We start from the raw sequence: 14,767 nt of genomic DNA, 5'->3' as shown, positions 1-14,767 counted from the left end.
GGCTCTTGAGATAGTTAAATGAGATTCTACTTAAAAAAAAAAAGTCCTAAGCACAGTAGTCTATACCTTAGGTGTAAAAAAACAGAACAGCCAGGCGTGGTGGCGCACGCCTTTAATCCCAGCACTCGGGAGGCAGAGGCAGGCGAATTTCTGAGTTCGGAGCCAGCCTGGTCTATAGAGTGAGTTCCAGGACAGCCAGGGCTACACAGAGAAACCCTGTCGTGAAAAAAACTAAAAACTAAAAACAAAAACAAACAAACAAACAAACAAACAAAACCCAGTTGCTAATAGGGTGATCTATCAGCAGTGACCCTAGTGCCTTTTGGTTTTGTTTTGTTTTTTGTTTTTTTTCGAGACAGGGTTTCTCTGTGTAGCCCTGGCTGTCCTGGAACTCACTCTGTAGACCAGGCTGGCCTCGAACTCAGAAATCCACCTGCCTCTGCCTCCCAAGTGGTGGGATTAAAGGCGTGCGCCACCACACCCGGCCTCCCTAGTGCCTTTTTTAGTGTATATCTGTCTGGTAGCAAAAGGGGTGGGGGCAGGCAGAGCTGAAAATCAGGGGATCAGAGACAAAAGTAAGATCTGGAGATCCCAAGACCCGGACTGGGTCATCAGCCACCTGATAACATCACACAAACCCTGCTGCTCCCTGGACCTCAGGTTCCCCACTGGTGGCCTCTAGAAGTCGTGAGAAGTCACTGCAGCTTTGTAGACTCCCCTTTTCCCCCAACAAGGGTCCTGAGTTCTTTGCCTAGCACAGGAGTGAAGAGCAGGACGTGGCCATCCTTCCTACTGTGACCAGGCCCTGCTATGCGTTCTTGTCCCCATCCACAACAGTGTTCAGGTGGAGCTGTGCTTTGCCTACAACCAGAGCGCTGGGAACCCCAACTACAGGCGGAACATCAGTAAGTGTTAGGCACAGCGTGCTCAGGTGGGAAAGAGACCGGGTGTGCACTCGTGGGCGGGATCCCGCGCTCACCTGGCCACCTGATGACTGCCCCCTCTGTCCACAGCCCTGGCTTACACACTGGAGGCTGACAGGGACCGACGCCCACCCAGGCTCCGATTTGCCCGCAGCCAGTCGTCTGTCTTCCACGGCTTCTTCTCCATGCCAGAGACACGTTGCCAGACACTGGAGTTACTGCTGATGGTGAGAGAGGGGCTGTGGGGGAGGACGGGGCCCTGAGATCGCTGGGAGAGGTGGTCAGTGTTCCTCTAAGTCAAAGCTCACAGATAGGGGCATCCCCAGAGTTTGGGGAGGTTAGTCTGGCAAATATGGATCTGCCGATGGTGGCCGCACACAGCAGGTCACCCATGTTAGGAGGAAGGTAAGTCCAGATGTAGAGATGGGGCCCCGGGGCTTATCATCTTGGAAAAGAGGTGTCGGCTCTGGCCCAGTCTGGAAAGAATGGGACCCAGATTCAGGACAAGCTCAGTTCCTCCTTGGGGCATCATGGTGTTAGGTGGAAGTAGACCGGGAGATCCAAACAGTACAGGGGAGTCCCCGTCCCAGCGAGGCAGGGCAGCGCAGGATAGCAGGACTCGATTTGGTGATTGGATAAGTGGGGGGTTCAGCTTAATTAGGGGGTTAGGGTAGAAAGAAGCCCACTCCCTCCCTGGGTCTTTGGCTAGGGTTTAATGAGATGGGAGGATTCAGCTTGGGGACTGTGTTCCCGGCACCCTCTTCCCCAGGACAATGTTCGCGATAAACTCCGTCCGATCATCATTGCCATGAACTACTCCTTACCTCTGCGCATGCCTGATCGCCTCAAGCTGGGCTTGCGGTCTCTGGATGCCTACCCAGTCCTCAACCAGGCACAGGCTATGGAGAATCACACTGAGGTGAGCAGGCCCTCTCCGGGCCAGGAGGGCTGCAGGGTCAGAAGGTGATGTGTGGGTCACAGCCTCCTCAAGCCTTCCACTGTCCCCAGGTCCACTTCCAGAAAGAGTGCGGGCCAGACAACAAGTGTGACAGCAACCTGCAGATGCGAGCAGCCTTCCTGTCTGAGCAGCTGCATCCTTTGAGCAGGTGGTATTTGGGTGACCCTGATTGGTCAAGGGCTAGGCGGGGCCTCACTGGCTGACAGAACTGGGGCAAGCAGGGGTAGGGGGATGTGAGCAGAGGTGCTTTAATTAGCCAGGGTTAAGACTGCCCCCAATGGCTTTCCTAGCACTGGAAGCCCGAGGGGCGGAGCCTAGTGGAAGTGAGGCTTTTGGCTTAGTCCCAGACTTCTCTCTTCAGGCTCCAGTACAGCAGAGACACTAAGAAACTGTTTTTGAGCATCAATGTGACCAATTCACCGAGCAGCCAACGGGCTGGGGAAGATGCGCATGAGGCATTGCTCACCCTAGAGGTGCCATCCGCCCTGCTACTGTCCTCAGTGCGCCCGGTGAGTGGCAGGCTATTTGCACCCCAATCGTTTGCTGTGGTGTGCTGACCTTTTTTGGAACTGGGGTACCTCTGCTACTCGGTAGACAAGCCTTCAGGGCTTCTAATTGTGCTCTCTAGTAGACGAAAGACAGGTATAACCCTGACCTTATTTGCTTTCTTTCCTCAGTCTGGGACCTGCCAAGCTGATAATCAGACCATCCTGTGTGAGCTAGGAAACCCCTTCAAACGGAACCAGAGGGTGAGACCTGGCCACATCCTTCTCTCCTGGCGAGCTTCTAGCCATCTTACCTGCCCAATTCATGGTATTTCTTGAAGCAAAGAACCAGAGTTGGAGGAGGGGAAGGCACAACAGGGGGTGAGAAGAGGCCCAGAGACTAAAGTATGGAGTCACTAGGGATCTATGCATGATTCTAAGGAAGACACAAGCAAGGAGCCCTGATGCTCGCCTTATAGATAGCGCCTCGTCTTTTATCTGATGTACCATCCTAACTTACCCTAACACAATAGCTATATCTCACGGAATAGGAAACGCAGGCCTAGAAAGTCTCAGTAACTTGCTTAAGGTTTCGCAAAAGCGGCAGAGATTCCCCAAAGCTGCAGTGATGTCCAGTGATCTTATCACTAAGATAGGAGGCAGAGATGGAAAAGGAGGAGGGATGGAGACCCCCTTGCCTGGATCTTCCCCATGCCATAGCCCCCTGCTGCTTTCAATGCTCCTTTCTGTTTCCCTGACCCTGGTGCTAGATGGAGCTGCTCATTGCCTTTGAGGTCATCAGGGTAACGTTGCACACGAGGGCCCTCCCAGTACTTCTTCAGCTGTCCACGTGAGTGACCCAGTGAAGGGAGTCTGGTCAGGGCTGAGCTCACATCCTGGGTCTCCTGCTCACCAGCTGCATTTTCTCCTCAGGTCGAGTCACCAGGACAACTTGCAGCCCGTACTCCTGACTTTGCAGGTGGACTACACCCTCCAGGCCTCGCTCAGCTTGTGGGTACCGCTCTGTTCCCAGTCCTTTGTGCCCGAGCCAGGGCTTCCCTACCCTCAAGGAGCCTCCTAAACTCCCCTGACACTTCTCTTGGTCTCGGGCCCTCCTGGTAGCCATGGTTGCTATGATGGTTGTATTAGTGCTCCCTGTATGTGCTCCCTGTATGTGCTCCCTGTATGTCACACAGGTAGGAGGGGCCGGATTAGCACTTGGGGCTAAGGTGATGGTCCCTGCTCTTTTCTTTTCATTTTCCACTTTTTTTTTTTTTTTTTTTTTTTTTGGTTTTTTCAAGACAGGATTTCTCTGTATAGCCCTGGCTGTCCTGGAACTCACTTTGTAGACCAGGCTGGCCTCGAACTCAGAAATCCTCCTGCCTCTGCCTCCCGAGTGCTAGGATTAAAGGTGTGCGCCACCAAGCCCAGCTCCACTTTATTTTCTTGATATTGACCTTTGTGTATGTGTATGTATGATGTGTGTGAGCACGTGCATGTGTGAGAATGCAGATGTGTGCATCTATGAAACACATTTGGAGGTCAGAGGACGGTATGAGGTATTGCATTTCACCTACACCTTTTGCGGGGCAGGGGGTTTTTCTGCTGTTGGCCATTGCATTCACCAGCATGCATATGCAGGCTAGCTGGCCCATGGGCTTCCTTAGGGATCCTCCTGTCTTAGGGATTCCCCCGCCCACTTCATAGAAGGAGCACTTGGATTATAGATGTGTGCTACTGCACTCAGTTTTTAAGTGGGTTCGGGGCAGGGGGCGTGATTTAAACTCAGACCCTCACTCTTACATAGTGAGTGCTTTGCCCCCTGAGCCACCTCCCCAGCCACCCCCAGCTTAAAATTTTTTTCTTAGATTTATTATATTTCATATATATGGAGTATTTTGACTCTGCACCATGTGCATTCCTGGTGCCCATGAAGGTCAGAAGAGGGTGTCAGGTCCCCTGAAACTGGAGTTACAGATGGTGTCGAAACCTGAACCTCAGTTCTCTGAAAGAGCAACAAGTGTCCTTCCTTAACCCCTGGGCCATCTCTTCAGCCCCTCTCCCACCTTCTTGAAAGCCCACTGTGCAAAGATGTCAAAGACTCTTAGTGATTTTTCCATCACTGCCCCATACTGTACCAACTATGACTAACCCCACCTCGTAGGCGAGGAACCTGAGGCTCAGGAAGGATCGGTAGTCTGTGTGAGGCCGCACAGCTGGGGCACAGTAGAACTGGGATGTATGTGCCAAGGGCACTGTAGGCAACCCGCATCCACACTGCAGTCCCCTCTGGCAGGGCTCTAGCCTCCTGTCCGCTTTGACTCTGGTGTCTTCTTACCCAGAATGAATCATCGGCTGCAGAGCTTCTTTGGTGGCACAGTGATGGGTGAGGCTGCCATGAAAACTGTGGAGGATGTGGGAAGTCCCCTGAAATATGAATTCCAGGTAAGGGCACCTCTGGGATCCAGGATGTCCACTCTTCTGAAAGACAGAGGCGAGACTGTTCTGAGTCTGGAGTTCAGAAGTGAAGGGTTTAGTGTTGTTGAGTTGTGGGTGGTTTTCCAAAGGATGGTAACCATGACACACGGGTCATGTGTGCCCACAGGTGAGCCCAGTGGGAGATGGGCTGGCAGCCTTGGGCACACTGGTTCTAGGTCTGGAGTGGCCCTATGAAGTTACCAATGGCAAGTGGCTGCTGTACCCCACGGAGATCACCATCCATAGCAATGGGTCCTGGCCCTGCCAGCCGTCTGGAAACCTTGTCAACCCTCTCAACCTTACTCTCTCTGTAAGTCCATTATCAGGGATGGTCCACGTGTGTCTCATTTGCATGCCGGAGGGCAGAAAGGCCAGTGTCTTCCCCTGCTGCCTTGGTGGCCTTTGGGAGCCTGACTACTTCCTGTCCCTTTCCTATCTCCTATCAGCTATTTTTTTTAAAGATTTATTTATTTTTATTTATTTATTTGAGTACACTTTAGCTGTCTTCAGACACACCAGAAGAGGGCATCAGATCCCGTTACAGATGGTTGTGAGCCACCATGTGGTTGCTGGGAATTGAATTCAGGACCTCTGGAAGAGCAGTCAGTGCTCTTAACCGCTGAGCCATCTCCCCAGCCCTCCTATCAGCTATTCTATCTCTCTCTGCCTTCCCAACATATCTCTGCCCTCTTCAGGACCCTGGAGTCACACCACTGTCGCCACAGCGCCGGCGGCGGCAACTGGATCCAGGGGGAGACCAGAGTTCCCCGCCTGTCACGCTAGCTGCTGCCAAAAAAGCCAAGTCTGAGACTGTGTTGGTGAGTGGCCAGGGCAGAGGCAGGGAGGACTGCACAGCCTGGCACAAGGCTCATGGGCATCAGGGGCCTACAAGCAAGGGTGATAGAAGCCATTCACACAGAGACACCAGTTAGAGAGGTGCTGTAGACCTGGGCCTCAAGAGCCTCCTGACAGAAAAACAGACTTACCTCCTATCCTAGAGCACACCCAACACAATGGACCCAAAGAGGAAGTGCTGGCAGATTCTGAGGCCTCACACCCTGTTGGGTGTAGCTTGGGCATTTGGTGTGGAGAGGATATGTAGAGCAGAGTGGTCTATGCAGGAAGAGGTTGAGAAGAAAATATGGGGACCCAGGGGGAAGCCTAACTGATTAGAGAGGTTGCAGGGGTATCCCAAGACAACAGACAACGCTCAACGTGCTTGGCTTGGAAGAGGTGTCTGAGGCTGCACCTTGCCAGCCTGAGCAGGGCTATGCTTCACGCTTGTGTTCCCTGAGTCAGATGAGCTTGGCCCGAGAGTCCATCTTGCATGTATGTTCGTGAAGTAGAAAAACGGGAATGAGAAAAACAACGACCAGACCCCATGTCACTCCAGGATGGGATGAAGTCTAGGAGGGTAGAAGGTAAGGAGCCAGCACCACGTCTAGAGATTCAGGCTGTCCCCCGTCTGTCCTCCTGTCCACCTCAGACCTGCTCCAATGGCCGCGCCCGCTGCGTGTGGCTGGAGTGCCCCCTTCCAGACGCCTCCAACATTACCAATGTGACCGTGAAGGCACGGGTGTGGAACAGCACCTTCATTGAGGTTAGTGCTGGGTTTGGAGGTCTTTACTGTTACCCACTGGGGTGAGGAGAGTGACAGGGAGGGATTGAAGCCATGGTGTGTGTGTGTGTGTGTGTGTGTGTGTGTGTGTGTGTAATACAGTATCATGTTCTGCAGAGTTGTGTGTCTGTTACTGTGACCACATTGGTGTTATGGTTGCGTGTATGTGTGTGAATGTGTAATACTTCCAAAATAACCTTTTATATGTCCTTTACATTTTATCTCTATGCCTTTGCCCCTGGTGCCCCCTGCCCACTGGAATGCCAGCTTTGTTTGTTTGTTTGTTTGTTTTCTTTTCTGTCTCTGTGCGTGAATTCCCTATTCAGTCACCAAGGTCTCCAGCAACCTTCACTTCTGAGATCCTAGCTAACTTCAGCAGCTGGAGTTCTCTCCTCTGAATAACACGTCTTTCCTGGAAGTTACCTGGGTCACCTGTCCTGCTTGGATAGGTTAGGGTTACCCTTATACCAGCCTTCTCTTGCTACCTAGTCTAACCTTTTCTTAATACTAGACTATCTATCCTTCTGATTGGTTTCTGTCATATCTACTCAGTTTCCAACACTGGACCACAAAAGTCACCTTAGGTAAATGAACTAAGGGCGTGGCTATCTACCAGAAACAGGTGCTGGATAGATTTAGTCCAGGAGCCTGGCCTAGACCTAGACCATGACTTTCCCTGTCTCTGCTGTCTTGGCATCGGCACAGGGCCCAGTGCACAGAGGAGTGAATGGCAGGCATTAGCGTGTGCAGGGGAGGTTGGATAACAGATCCTTTGAGGGTGCTGTCTGGTGGGGCACTGAAGAGGGTAGAGAGTGTAGAGTCAAAGAGGGAGGCCAAGAGAGACTTCAGCTGCTAGTTCTGACCCCTCTGTCTTCTTGGTAGGACTACAAAGACTTTGACAGAGTCAGGGTAGATGGCTGGGCTACCCTGTTCCTGAGAACCAGCATCTCTACCATCAACATGGAGAACAAGACCACATGGGTGAGTGTTGCGGCCTGCCCGCAGTCCACAACACGAATGGTTCAACTGAGAATGGCAGTTCGCTGAAAAGAGAGGAATCTAGACGGGGCGGAAGAAAGAATGGAGCTAAGACAAATCCTGATCAAAGCTCAATTTTACTAATTCCAGACACTCAGTTATAAAGGAAGGGGGAGGGAACCCAATATCCCGCCAAGTAACTCAGGGTCCAGTAGCAGGANGAACACGTGTGTGCCTCCAGGCAGCAAAGGCAGGTTCCAGCAGTAGGTAGGCGTGACAGGACGAATGAGCACGTAGCTCCACCTTTGAGCAAGCAGGTTCCAGGCTGGGGGAAGGGAGGCCACAGGTGAGTAGGTGTGCAGCAGCCTCAGGCCAGGCCACACAGCACAGAGCATTTCTAAGAGGACAATGATGCTGGTCCTGATGCTGGAGGCCTGCCACCTTAGTTTCTTGGGAGACAGAATAAGAGAATCATTAAGTCACAGGATTGCCTAGGCTATAGTGAATTCAAGGCCAACCTGGGCAACTTACTGATATTCTGCCTCAAAACTAAAAACGAGGGGCTGGGAAGATGGCTCAGCAGGCAAAGGCCTTTCTCAACACGCATGAAAGCCTGAATTCGGATCTTCAGTACCCAAGCACCCAGTTAAAAGCTGGGTGTGTTGGCCCATGTGTGTAACTTCAGCTGTAGGTCAGTGAAGGCAGGGAGATGCTGGGGACTTGATGGCTAGCCAATTTAGACAAAATAGCTACTAGTTCATTGAAAGATATCACATCTTTTAAAAAGGTAGAGAATGAATGATAGAAGAAAGACATCCAACATTGACCTCTGGCTTCCAAAAGGGCACACAGGGGACATACACATAGATGTACACACACACACACACACACACACACAATTTTAAAGGTAGGGCAGAGGACATGGTAGCACATACTTTAATCCCAGCACTTGGGAAACTGAGGCAGGTGGATCTCTGTGAATTAAAGGCTGGCCTGGTCTCCATAGTGAGTCCCAGGACAACCAGGACTACATAGAAAGATCCTGTCTCAACACCCCCCCCCCACCAAATAAAATAAAATAAGTAAATAAATAAAAATTAAGAAGGGCTGGCCGTGCTGGAGTGCTGTGTTCTGGAAGCTGGTACAGAAGCATTGATTCAAGTTGGAGGCTGGCCCGGGCAACTTAGTGAGCTCAAGGATAGCCTGGGCTACATAGCAAGGCTGTCTCACAAAACCGAGCCAATCAATAAATCATGAACAAGAACAATGCACGTATGTACGGCTGAAAGAGCGTAAAGCACCTGGAGATAAACATACGACAAAAAATTAAAGTTATGGATAGGGAATATTCTCTCATCGTCAGATTTTTTTAAATTATCCCAGTCCAAGTGAGAGTCAGGAAATTCTGATAGGGGGGAGGTCGGGGATGTTCTAAGTTGGAAGAAGAAATATAACAGATTCCTAATGATTTGTTGTGAAAAGGATATAAGTGAAAATACATAGGAGATACACAAAGCGGGGTTTATGGAAGGCTGGTGAAGGACTCTGGGATGCATTTCCTAAAGTAAGTCAATGGGACAAAGAAGGGTGGGGAAAAGGCTGGACACTGGAAATGTCGTCATGTTACAGACCTCCTCCTCCCCCGTCCTCCTCTTCCTCCTACTTTCCCTCCTCCTCCCTTCCCTCTTCCTCTTCTTCTCCCTCCTCCTCTCCCTTGTCCTCCTCCTCTTCCTCTTCTTCTTCCTCCTCCTCCGTGACAGGGTCTCACAATGTATCCCTGGCTGGCTTAGAACTTAATTTGTAGACCAGGCTGGCCTCAAACTCACAGAGATCTGCCTGCCTCTGCCTCCCAAGTGGTGGAATTAAAGTTGTGTGTTACTGTTGCGGGAAATATTTAAAAATGAACCTGTCAACTCTCTGAGGGGCCAATTCTCTGGCCATGCTGGACCACAGGGCTCCCGCAAGGTCAATCTCTCTGGTGCCCACCCCCGAGCCCCCCCACCAAGTTTCTTTTGCTACTATGCACCCCACGGTCAGCCATCACATCACAATACACAGTACCCCAGTAGAATCAAGATTCTTAATTAACCAATCAGATTTATGTATCAATAATATCACAATTTATACAAGATGCTAATACATTAATTTTAGAGTCTGTAATGCTACCTCCAGATGATCAGACAACCTCTCCTTACCTCCAGGGGAGTCTGCACTAATATACACATATCCCCACACAACACACACATGCATATACACAATTTAATATTAAATTCTAACATTTAAAATATAAAACCTGCTGGGCATGGTGGCACACGCCTTTAGCCCCAGTGCTATGGAGGCAGAGGCAGGTGAATCTCTGTGACTTCGAGGCCAGCCTGGTCTACAAAGCAAAGTCCAGGCCAGCTAGGGTGGTTACACAAAGAAACCCTGTCTAAAAAACCCTTTAGCTGGGCATACTGGTGTGTATACCTTTAATCTCAGCACTCTGGACGCTGAGGCAGGAGGATCATTGTGAGTTCCAGGCCAACCAAGGCTACACAATATTGAGACCCTGTCTTAAAAACAAACAAACAAACAAATTAAGCAAAAAAAACCTTAAAAGTCAAAGAAATAAAAACAACAAAGAAGAGCGGTCTGCCCATCTGATTGGAAAATACTAAAAAGAGACACGCCATCCGGCTGTGCTCGGTGGCGGGAAGCACTGCTGATGGGAGTCTAAATTGGTGGCTCCTTTGTGGAGGTGAATTTGTCAATAGTCATTAAAATTTAAAGCACCCATTCCCTTTGATTTGGCACATGCTCATATATTTCAAGAGCTAACAGGACAAGTATACAAAGATAAATAAAAATGTGAGGGTATTTTAGAGCATTGTTAATAAGAGCAGGGAATTGGAAAGGCTCTAAATGTCTGTCAGTAGGAGATTGGCTCAATAAAATGTGGTCCATTTCTACAATGACTGCGTGTGCGGTCCTCAGAAGAGATCAGATTGGCCTTTATCCATTGAGACAGAAAGATGATGTTATTCATAAAAAACTTGGGGAAGATGAAGCTTGCAGAAGTGTGCATGTAGTGTGATTCTATCAGCGTGGGCCAGGTGTATTAAAAATACGGAGATGGCTCGGGAGGGGACACAGATGCATGCCTATAATCTCAGCATGTGGGAGGCTGAGAGGGGATTAAAAGTTTGAGGCCAGCCTGGGCTAACATAACAAGACCCTCTCCCCAAAATAGAAAAGTTCAGTACAGAGATTTACTCTGCACTTCTGTCATTCATTCATCCATCCATTCACTCACTCACTCACTCATTCATTCATTCATTCATTCATGGGACAGGCTCATTCTGTGTAGCTCAGGCTGTCCTGGAACTCACTAAGTAGACCAGGCTGGCCTCTAATTTATGGAGATCCACCTGCCCCTGCCTCCCAATGCTAGGATCAAAGGCCAAGACAGCTTGTTTGTTTGTTTGTTCTTTGGAGGTAGTGGCCGCTTGTCGTGCAGGCTGGTCTTGAATTTCTGATCCTCTTTCCTCCTGCTGGGATCATCAGTGCACACTAACCACTGTTCACTGTGGAAACAGTCTTTTCCAGAGCACAGAACTACTGGAGACCCTTAATTTTCTCTGTTACCTTTTTTTTTTTTTTTTTGAATCAAAATAATGTTAAAAGAAGTGAAAAATCAGCATAGTCATGTAGAGAACTTCTACTCCAAACACTGGAATTGCAAACGTTCCAAACTGGGAACTTTTTGAGCCACAAATAAAACAAAATCCCAAATTTGAAACACTTATGATCCAAAGCATCAGAAGGCTATTTAACCTATACACACACATGCATACGGGAACATAATGACCACACACATGCCACCATAGAGGGGAAAAACCATGCCGATTGCTATGCGTTGTCTGTGTTTTTAATAACTATGAAGAGCCACTCGGAGCAGTCCACCCATGCTAACCACCATTTAATCCTGTCCAACAGCCCCTGAGGTAGGAAATTAGCATTCCCAGATTACAGACAGTAACAGAGAGGTTGAGTAACTCGTTCAAGGCCACACAGCCAGTGTGAATAGCAACGCTGGGCATGAACTCAAGTAGCCTAACTTCCGAACGCATGCTTTTGGCCATGGCTATACTGTAAAATAACTGCAAATAGTCTCTACAGAGCACATGAAAGAACTAGAGAGAGATGAAATTACGATACTAGCCCACGGTCACACAACTTATTAGAAACGGAGTTGGCACGCAAGTCTAGATGTGTGTGTGTGTCACAAACTCAGACATCAGGCTGCCTACCAGATCTAAGCCTGCCCCTGTGGCCAATCTTCGGCTAAGACCTGCTGGTGTCCATGAGTACTGCAGGGGGCTTTTTAACTCTTTGACTGCCCCCTAGTGGCTGTAGGTCAAATGACAGGGACATGGGCTGGGTGGAGACAGAGAAAATGGCCAAATGTGGGGTCTCAGCAGGCTAACCCAGCACTTGTCTCTCCTCTGCAGTTCTCTGTGGACATTGACTCAGAGCTGGTGGAGGAGCTGCCGGCTGAGATCGAGCTGTGGTTGGTGCTGGTGGCCGTGGGTGCTGGGTTGCTGCTGCTGGGGCTCATCATTATCCTCTTGTGGAAGGTAGAGCCTCCTAGCCTACTGGGGCTTCCCACTTCAGACCTGCCAGTGCCAGCACCGCTCACCCACCCTCCCTCCACCCCGTGGCTCTGCATCCCATTCCTCATCTCCATCCCAGATACTCCCTGCCCCTCCCCTTAGCTTCCAGGCCCACCCATGCCCCAGGGAGCTGCAGGCTGCAAAGGGGAACAGGGGCTCTGGTATCTGGCTACCCAGGAAGCTGGGTTCAGGACTTAGCTTTCCAGGTTCCTCAGCTCTAAGCCCCAGCTCCCCAAGTGCTGGTGGCCAGGTCTACCAGCAACCCTGATGGCCACCCCCACCTCCTCCCTCCAGTGCGGCTTCTTCAAGCGAGCCCGCACTCGTGCCCTGTATGAAGCTAAGAGGCAGAAGGCTGAGATGAAGAGCCAGCCGTCAGAGACAGAAAGGCTGACCGACGACTACTGAGGGGTCAGCCCCCCTGCCCCGGCCCACCCGGGTAACATGGCCTATGAATCTCCTCTCCGAATCCCCAGCTGCCTGGGACCTCTGATTCTGTCCTGTCTGCTCCTCTTGCCTTGGGGTCTGCTTGGATCTCAACTTGTCTACCACCCCAAAGTGCAGGCCATTCTGGTTGTCCCCGGTGCCCCCACCTCCACCTGGCTCTCAGGAGCTTAAAATCCCAAGAGCATGCTGGGAAATCCTCCCAACGAGCGTGCTGCTTTCTGGAGGACTGAAAAAGAGAAATAGTCAGGGCCTGTCTCTGTCTGATCACCAGGCATGGCCACAGTTACTCTAAGTCCTCTCTCCTCCCACAAGGAAGGAGGCGGGCAAGGGAGGCCAATCTCTTTTGTCTTGAGTCCCACCATCTCCCTAGGATAACTGTCTTACCCACTTCTAGTACTGGCCATTGAGACCACCCCATCTTCCTGGTCCACAATCTCTGCAGCTGCTTAGTCTCCACCTGCCTCTGCTCTCCTCTTGTCTTCCTCAGCCCTTCCTTCCTCTGGGCCTGGGGTGGGGATGTTCATCTGCCCATTTCATACTGAAGTTGGGATTGTTTGAGTTATGGCCTGCTGTAAGGACCACAGGGGTGGGGGGCGGCGGAGGTGGGGGGTGCAGACCTTCTCCTGCTTGAATTCTGGATACTGACACAATTTCTCTTCTGCCTAAACCCCAGTGTGACTTCTTTAAGCCGACCCGCTACTACCGGATTATGCCCAAGTACCACGCAGTGCGTATCCGGGAGGAGGACCGCTACCCACCTCCAGGGAGCACGATACCCACCAAGAAGCACTGGGTCACCAGCTGGCAGATTCGGGACCGATACTACTGATGCCCTCCCCGACAAACCTCCCGGCGCTGCCTTCCTTCCTATTTATCATAAATTATGACTCCAACAGTCCAAAGGGGGCCACGCCCTTGGCTGGCACCAGCAGGCTCAGGCATCTATCCCTCTTCAGTGCAGGCATGTTTTCTGGGGCCCTGGAATCTCCTTCAAGACCTTGCAATGCTGAGCCCAGCACAGCCCTTGCACACTGGACACACACACAGGGCCTACTGCTAATGGTCTGCTCTGATATACCATGGAGGGTGCCGTATCCAAGTCTCTGTCTGTGCCAAAACTAAGCCAAAGCGCCTCTACTGGGAGACAGGAGGAAAAGGTCCCTGATGTGGGGACACCGCTCCTCCACACTGAATCCCCCTTGAGCCATTGTCAATGGATGGAGTTTACTGTCCAGAATAAAACTACTGACGAGGAGGAGACAGTCAGGCTCGGCTGCAATTCCTGCCAGACACTGGAGCGCAGGGCCACACTAAAGGCTAGCCAGGGGATGTTCTTACGGCCTGCGTGCTCAGACGCAAGAGCAATGAACTAGAAAGCAGGTCGCCAGGATGGGCTTTGTGGGCGCATCTCTAAAATCGTGGCGACAGATAGAGCTGGCAAGAAACGCAGCCCAAAGGAACAAAGAGAGACCGTGGGCAGCCTGGACGCACACACTGTGCTGGGACTGACCTGGAGCATGGCGGCATCCTTCAGAGGGCAGGGTCCTGGCGCAGCAGACATTGGTAGGACGAAGAGGAGAGACTTCTGATCCATCCTGACCACCTCAGTCTGGGCAAGGCCTGGAGATCCCCACGAGACCACGTGGGGTGTGATACTTGAATGTAGCATGGCAGGGGAGGGCCCAGCCCCTGCCCCAGTTGGCCAGACTTAACTCTGCTCCCTTGACCACAGAGATGAGATTCTGAGCTGCCTGTGGCTTTCTTCCCCTCCCCCAGGGGCTGCATCCCCATTCTAGCAGTAGAGGCTGATTTCCCAGGTCCTCTCCCCATCCCAGTCCACAGGCAGGCCCACTCCCCAGCTCTGTCCCCTCCACCCCACGGTACTATAACAACTTCCCTGATCCTGTGCCTTCTTTGTATATGGGCTTCTCACTAAAATAAATAAACTGTTCCCAGTTGGTACTGCTGTGTCTGCTCCTACCTGCCCCCGCCCCGACCCCCCCTCGTCCTGACCAATCTCAGTTCAGTCTGGAGGGGTAATAACCTTCCCTCGCTGGTCCCTTGATGATGGACCTTGCACCCCACAGCAAGCCACACATGAGAGATTTTGATTCAAGCACAGAGTTCACGGAAATCCAGTTTTAGGGAGAGCGACATGGGGGAGTGTTTTCTTTACCTGTCAGAGTTTGTGGCCTGTTCCTGCTGGGTTCATTTTGACATCAAACATT

General features: G+C 51.1%; 1 protein-coding gene across 2 annotated transcripts in view; it reads left to right on the top strand.

Moving 5' to 3' along the window:
• Positions 1 to 14,501, top strand: part of Itga3 (integrin subunit alpha 3) — a 31,761-nt gene extending 17,260 nt beyond the window's left edge. Inside the window, exons 11-26 of one of the 2 annotated variants that reach the window (XM_021175585.2) lie at positions 838 to 905; positions 1,014 to 1,150; positions 1,693 to 1,842; positions 1,932 to 2,029; positions 2,243 to 2,390; positions 2,559 to 2,630; positions 3,137 to 3,216; positions 3,300 to 3,377; positions 4,709 to 4,811; positions 4,972 to 5,154; positions 5,540 to 5,662; positions 6,331 to 6,444; positions 7,345 to 7,443; positions 11,934 to 12,059; positions 12,390 to 12,531; positions 13,213 to 14,501. In XM_021175585.2, coding sequence (XP_021031244.1) covers positions 838 to 905; positions 1,014 to 1,150; positions 1,693 to 1,842; positions 1,932 to 2,029; positions 2,243 to 2,390; positions 2,559 to 2,630; positions 3,137 to 3,216; positions 3,300 to 3,377; positions 4,709 to 4,811; positions 4,972 to 5,154; positions 5,540 to 5,662; positions 6,331 to 6,444; positions 7,345 to 7,443; positions 11,934 to 12,059; positions 12,390 to 12,500 — 1,690 coding nt within the window. In that variant the 3' untranslated portion in view covers positions 12,501 to 12,531; positions 13,213 to 14,501. The remainder of the gene's footprint in view (positions 1 to 837; positions 906 to 1,013; positions 1,151 to 1,692; positions 1,843 to 1,931; positions 2,030 to 2,242; positions 2,391 to 2,558; positions 2,631 to 3,136; positions 3,217 to 3,299; positions 3,378 to 4,708; positions 4,812 to 4,971; positions 5,155 to 5,539; positions 5,663 to 6,330; positions 6,445 to 7,344; positions 7,444 to 11,933; positions 12,060 to 12,389; positions 12,532 to 13,212) is intronic. The other variant, XM_029483933.1, reaches the window with a different exon arrangement.
• Positions 14,502 to 14,767: the final 266 nt, after the last annotated feature.

Source organism: Mus caroli, chromosome 11 (genome assembly GCF_900094665.2).
Source record: "Mus caroli chromosome 11, CAROLI_EIJ_v1.1, whole genome shotgun sequence".
NCBI lineage: Eukaryota > Metazoa > Chordata > Mammalia > Rodentia > Muridae > Mus > Mus caroli.
This window is presented reverse-complemented; position numbering and strand designations above follow the sequence as displayed.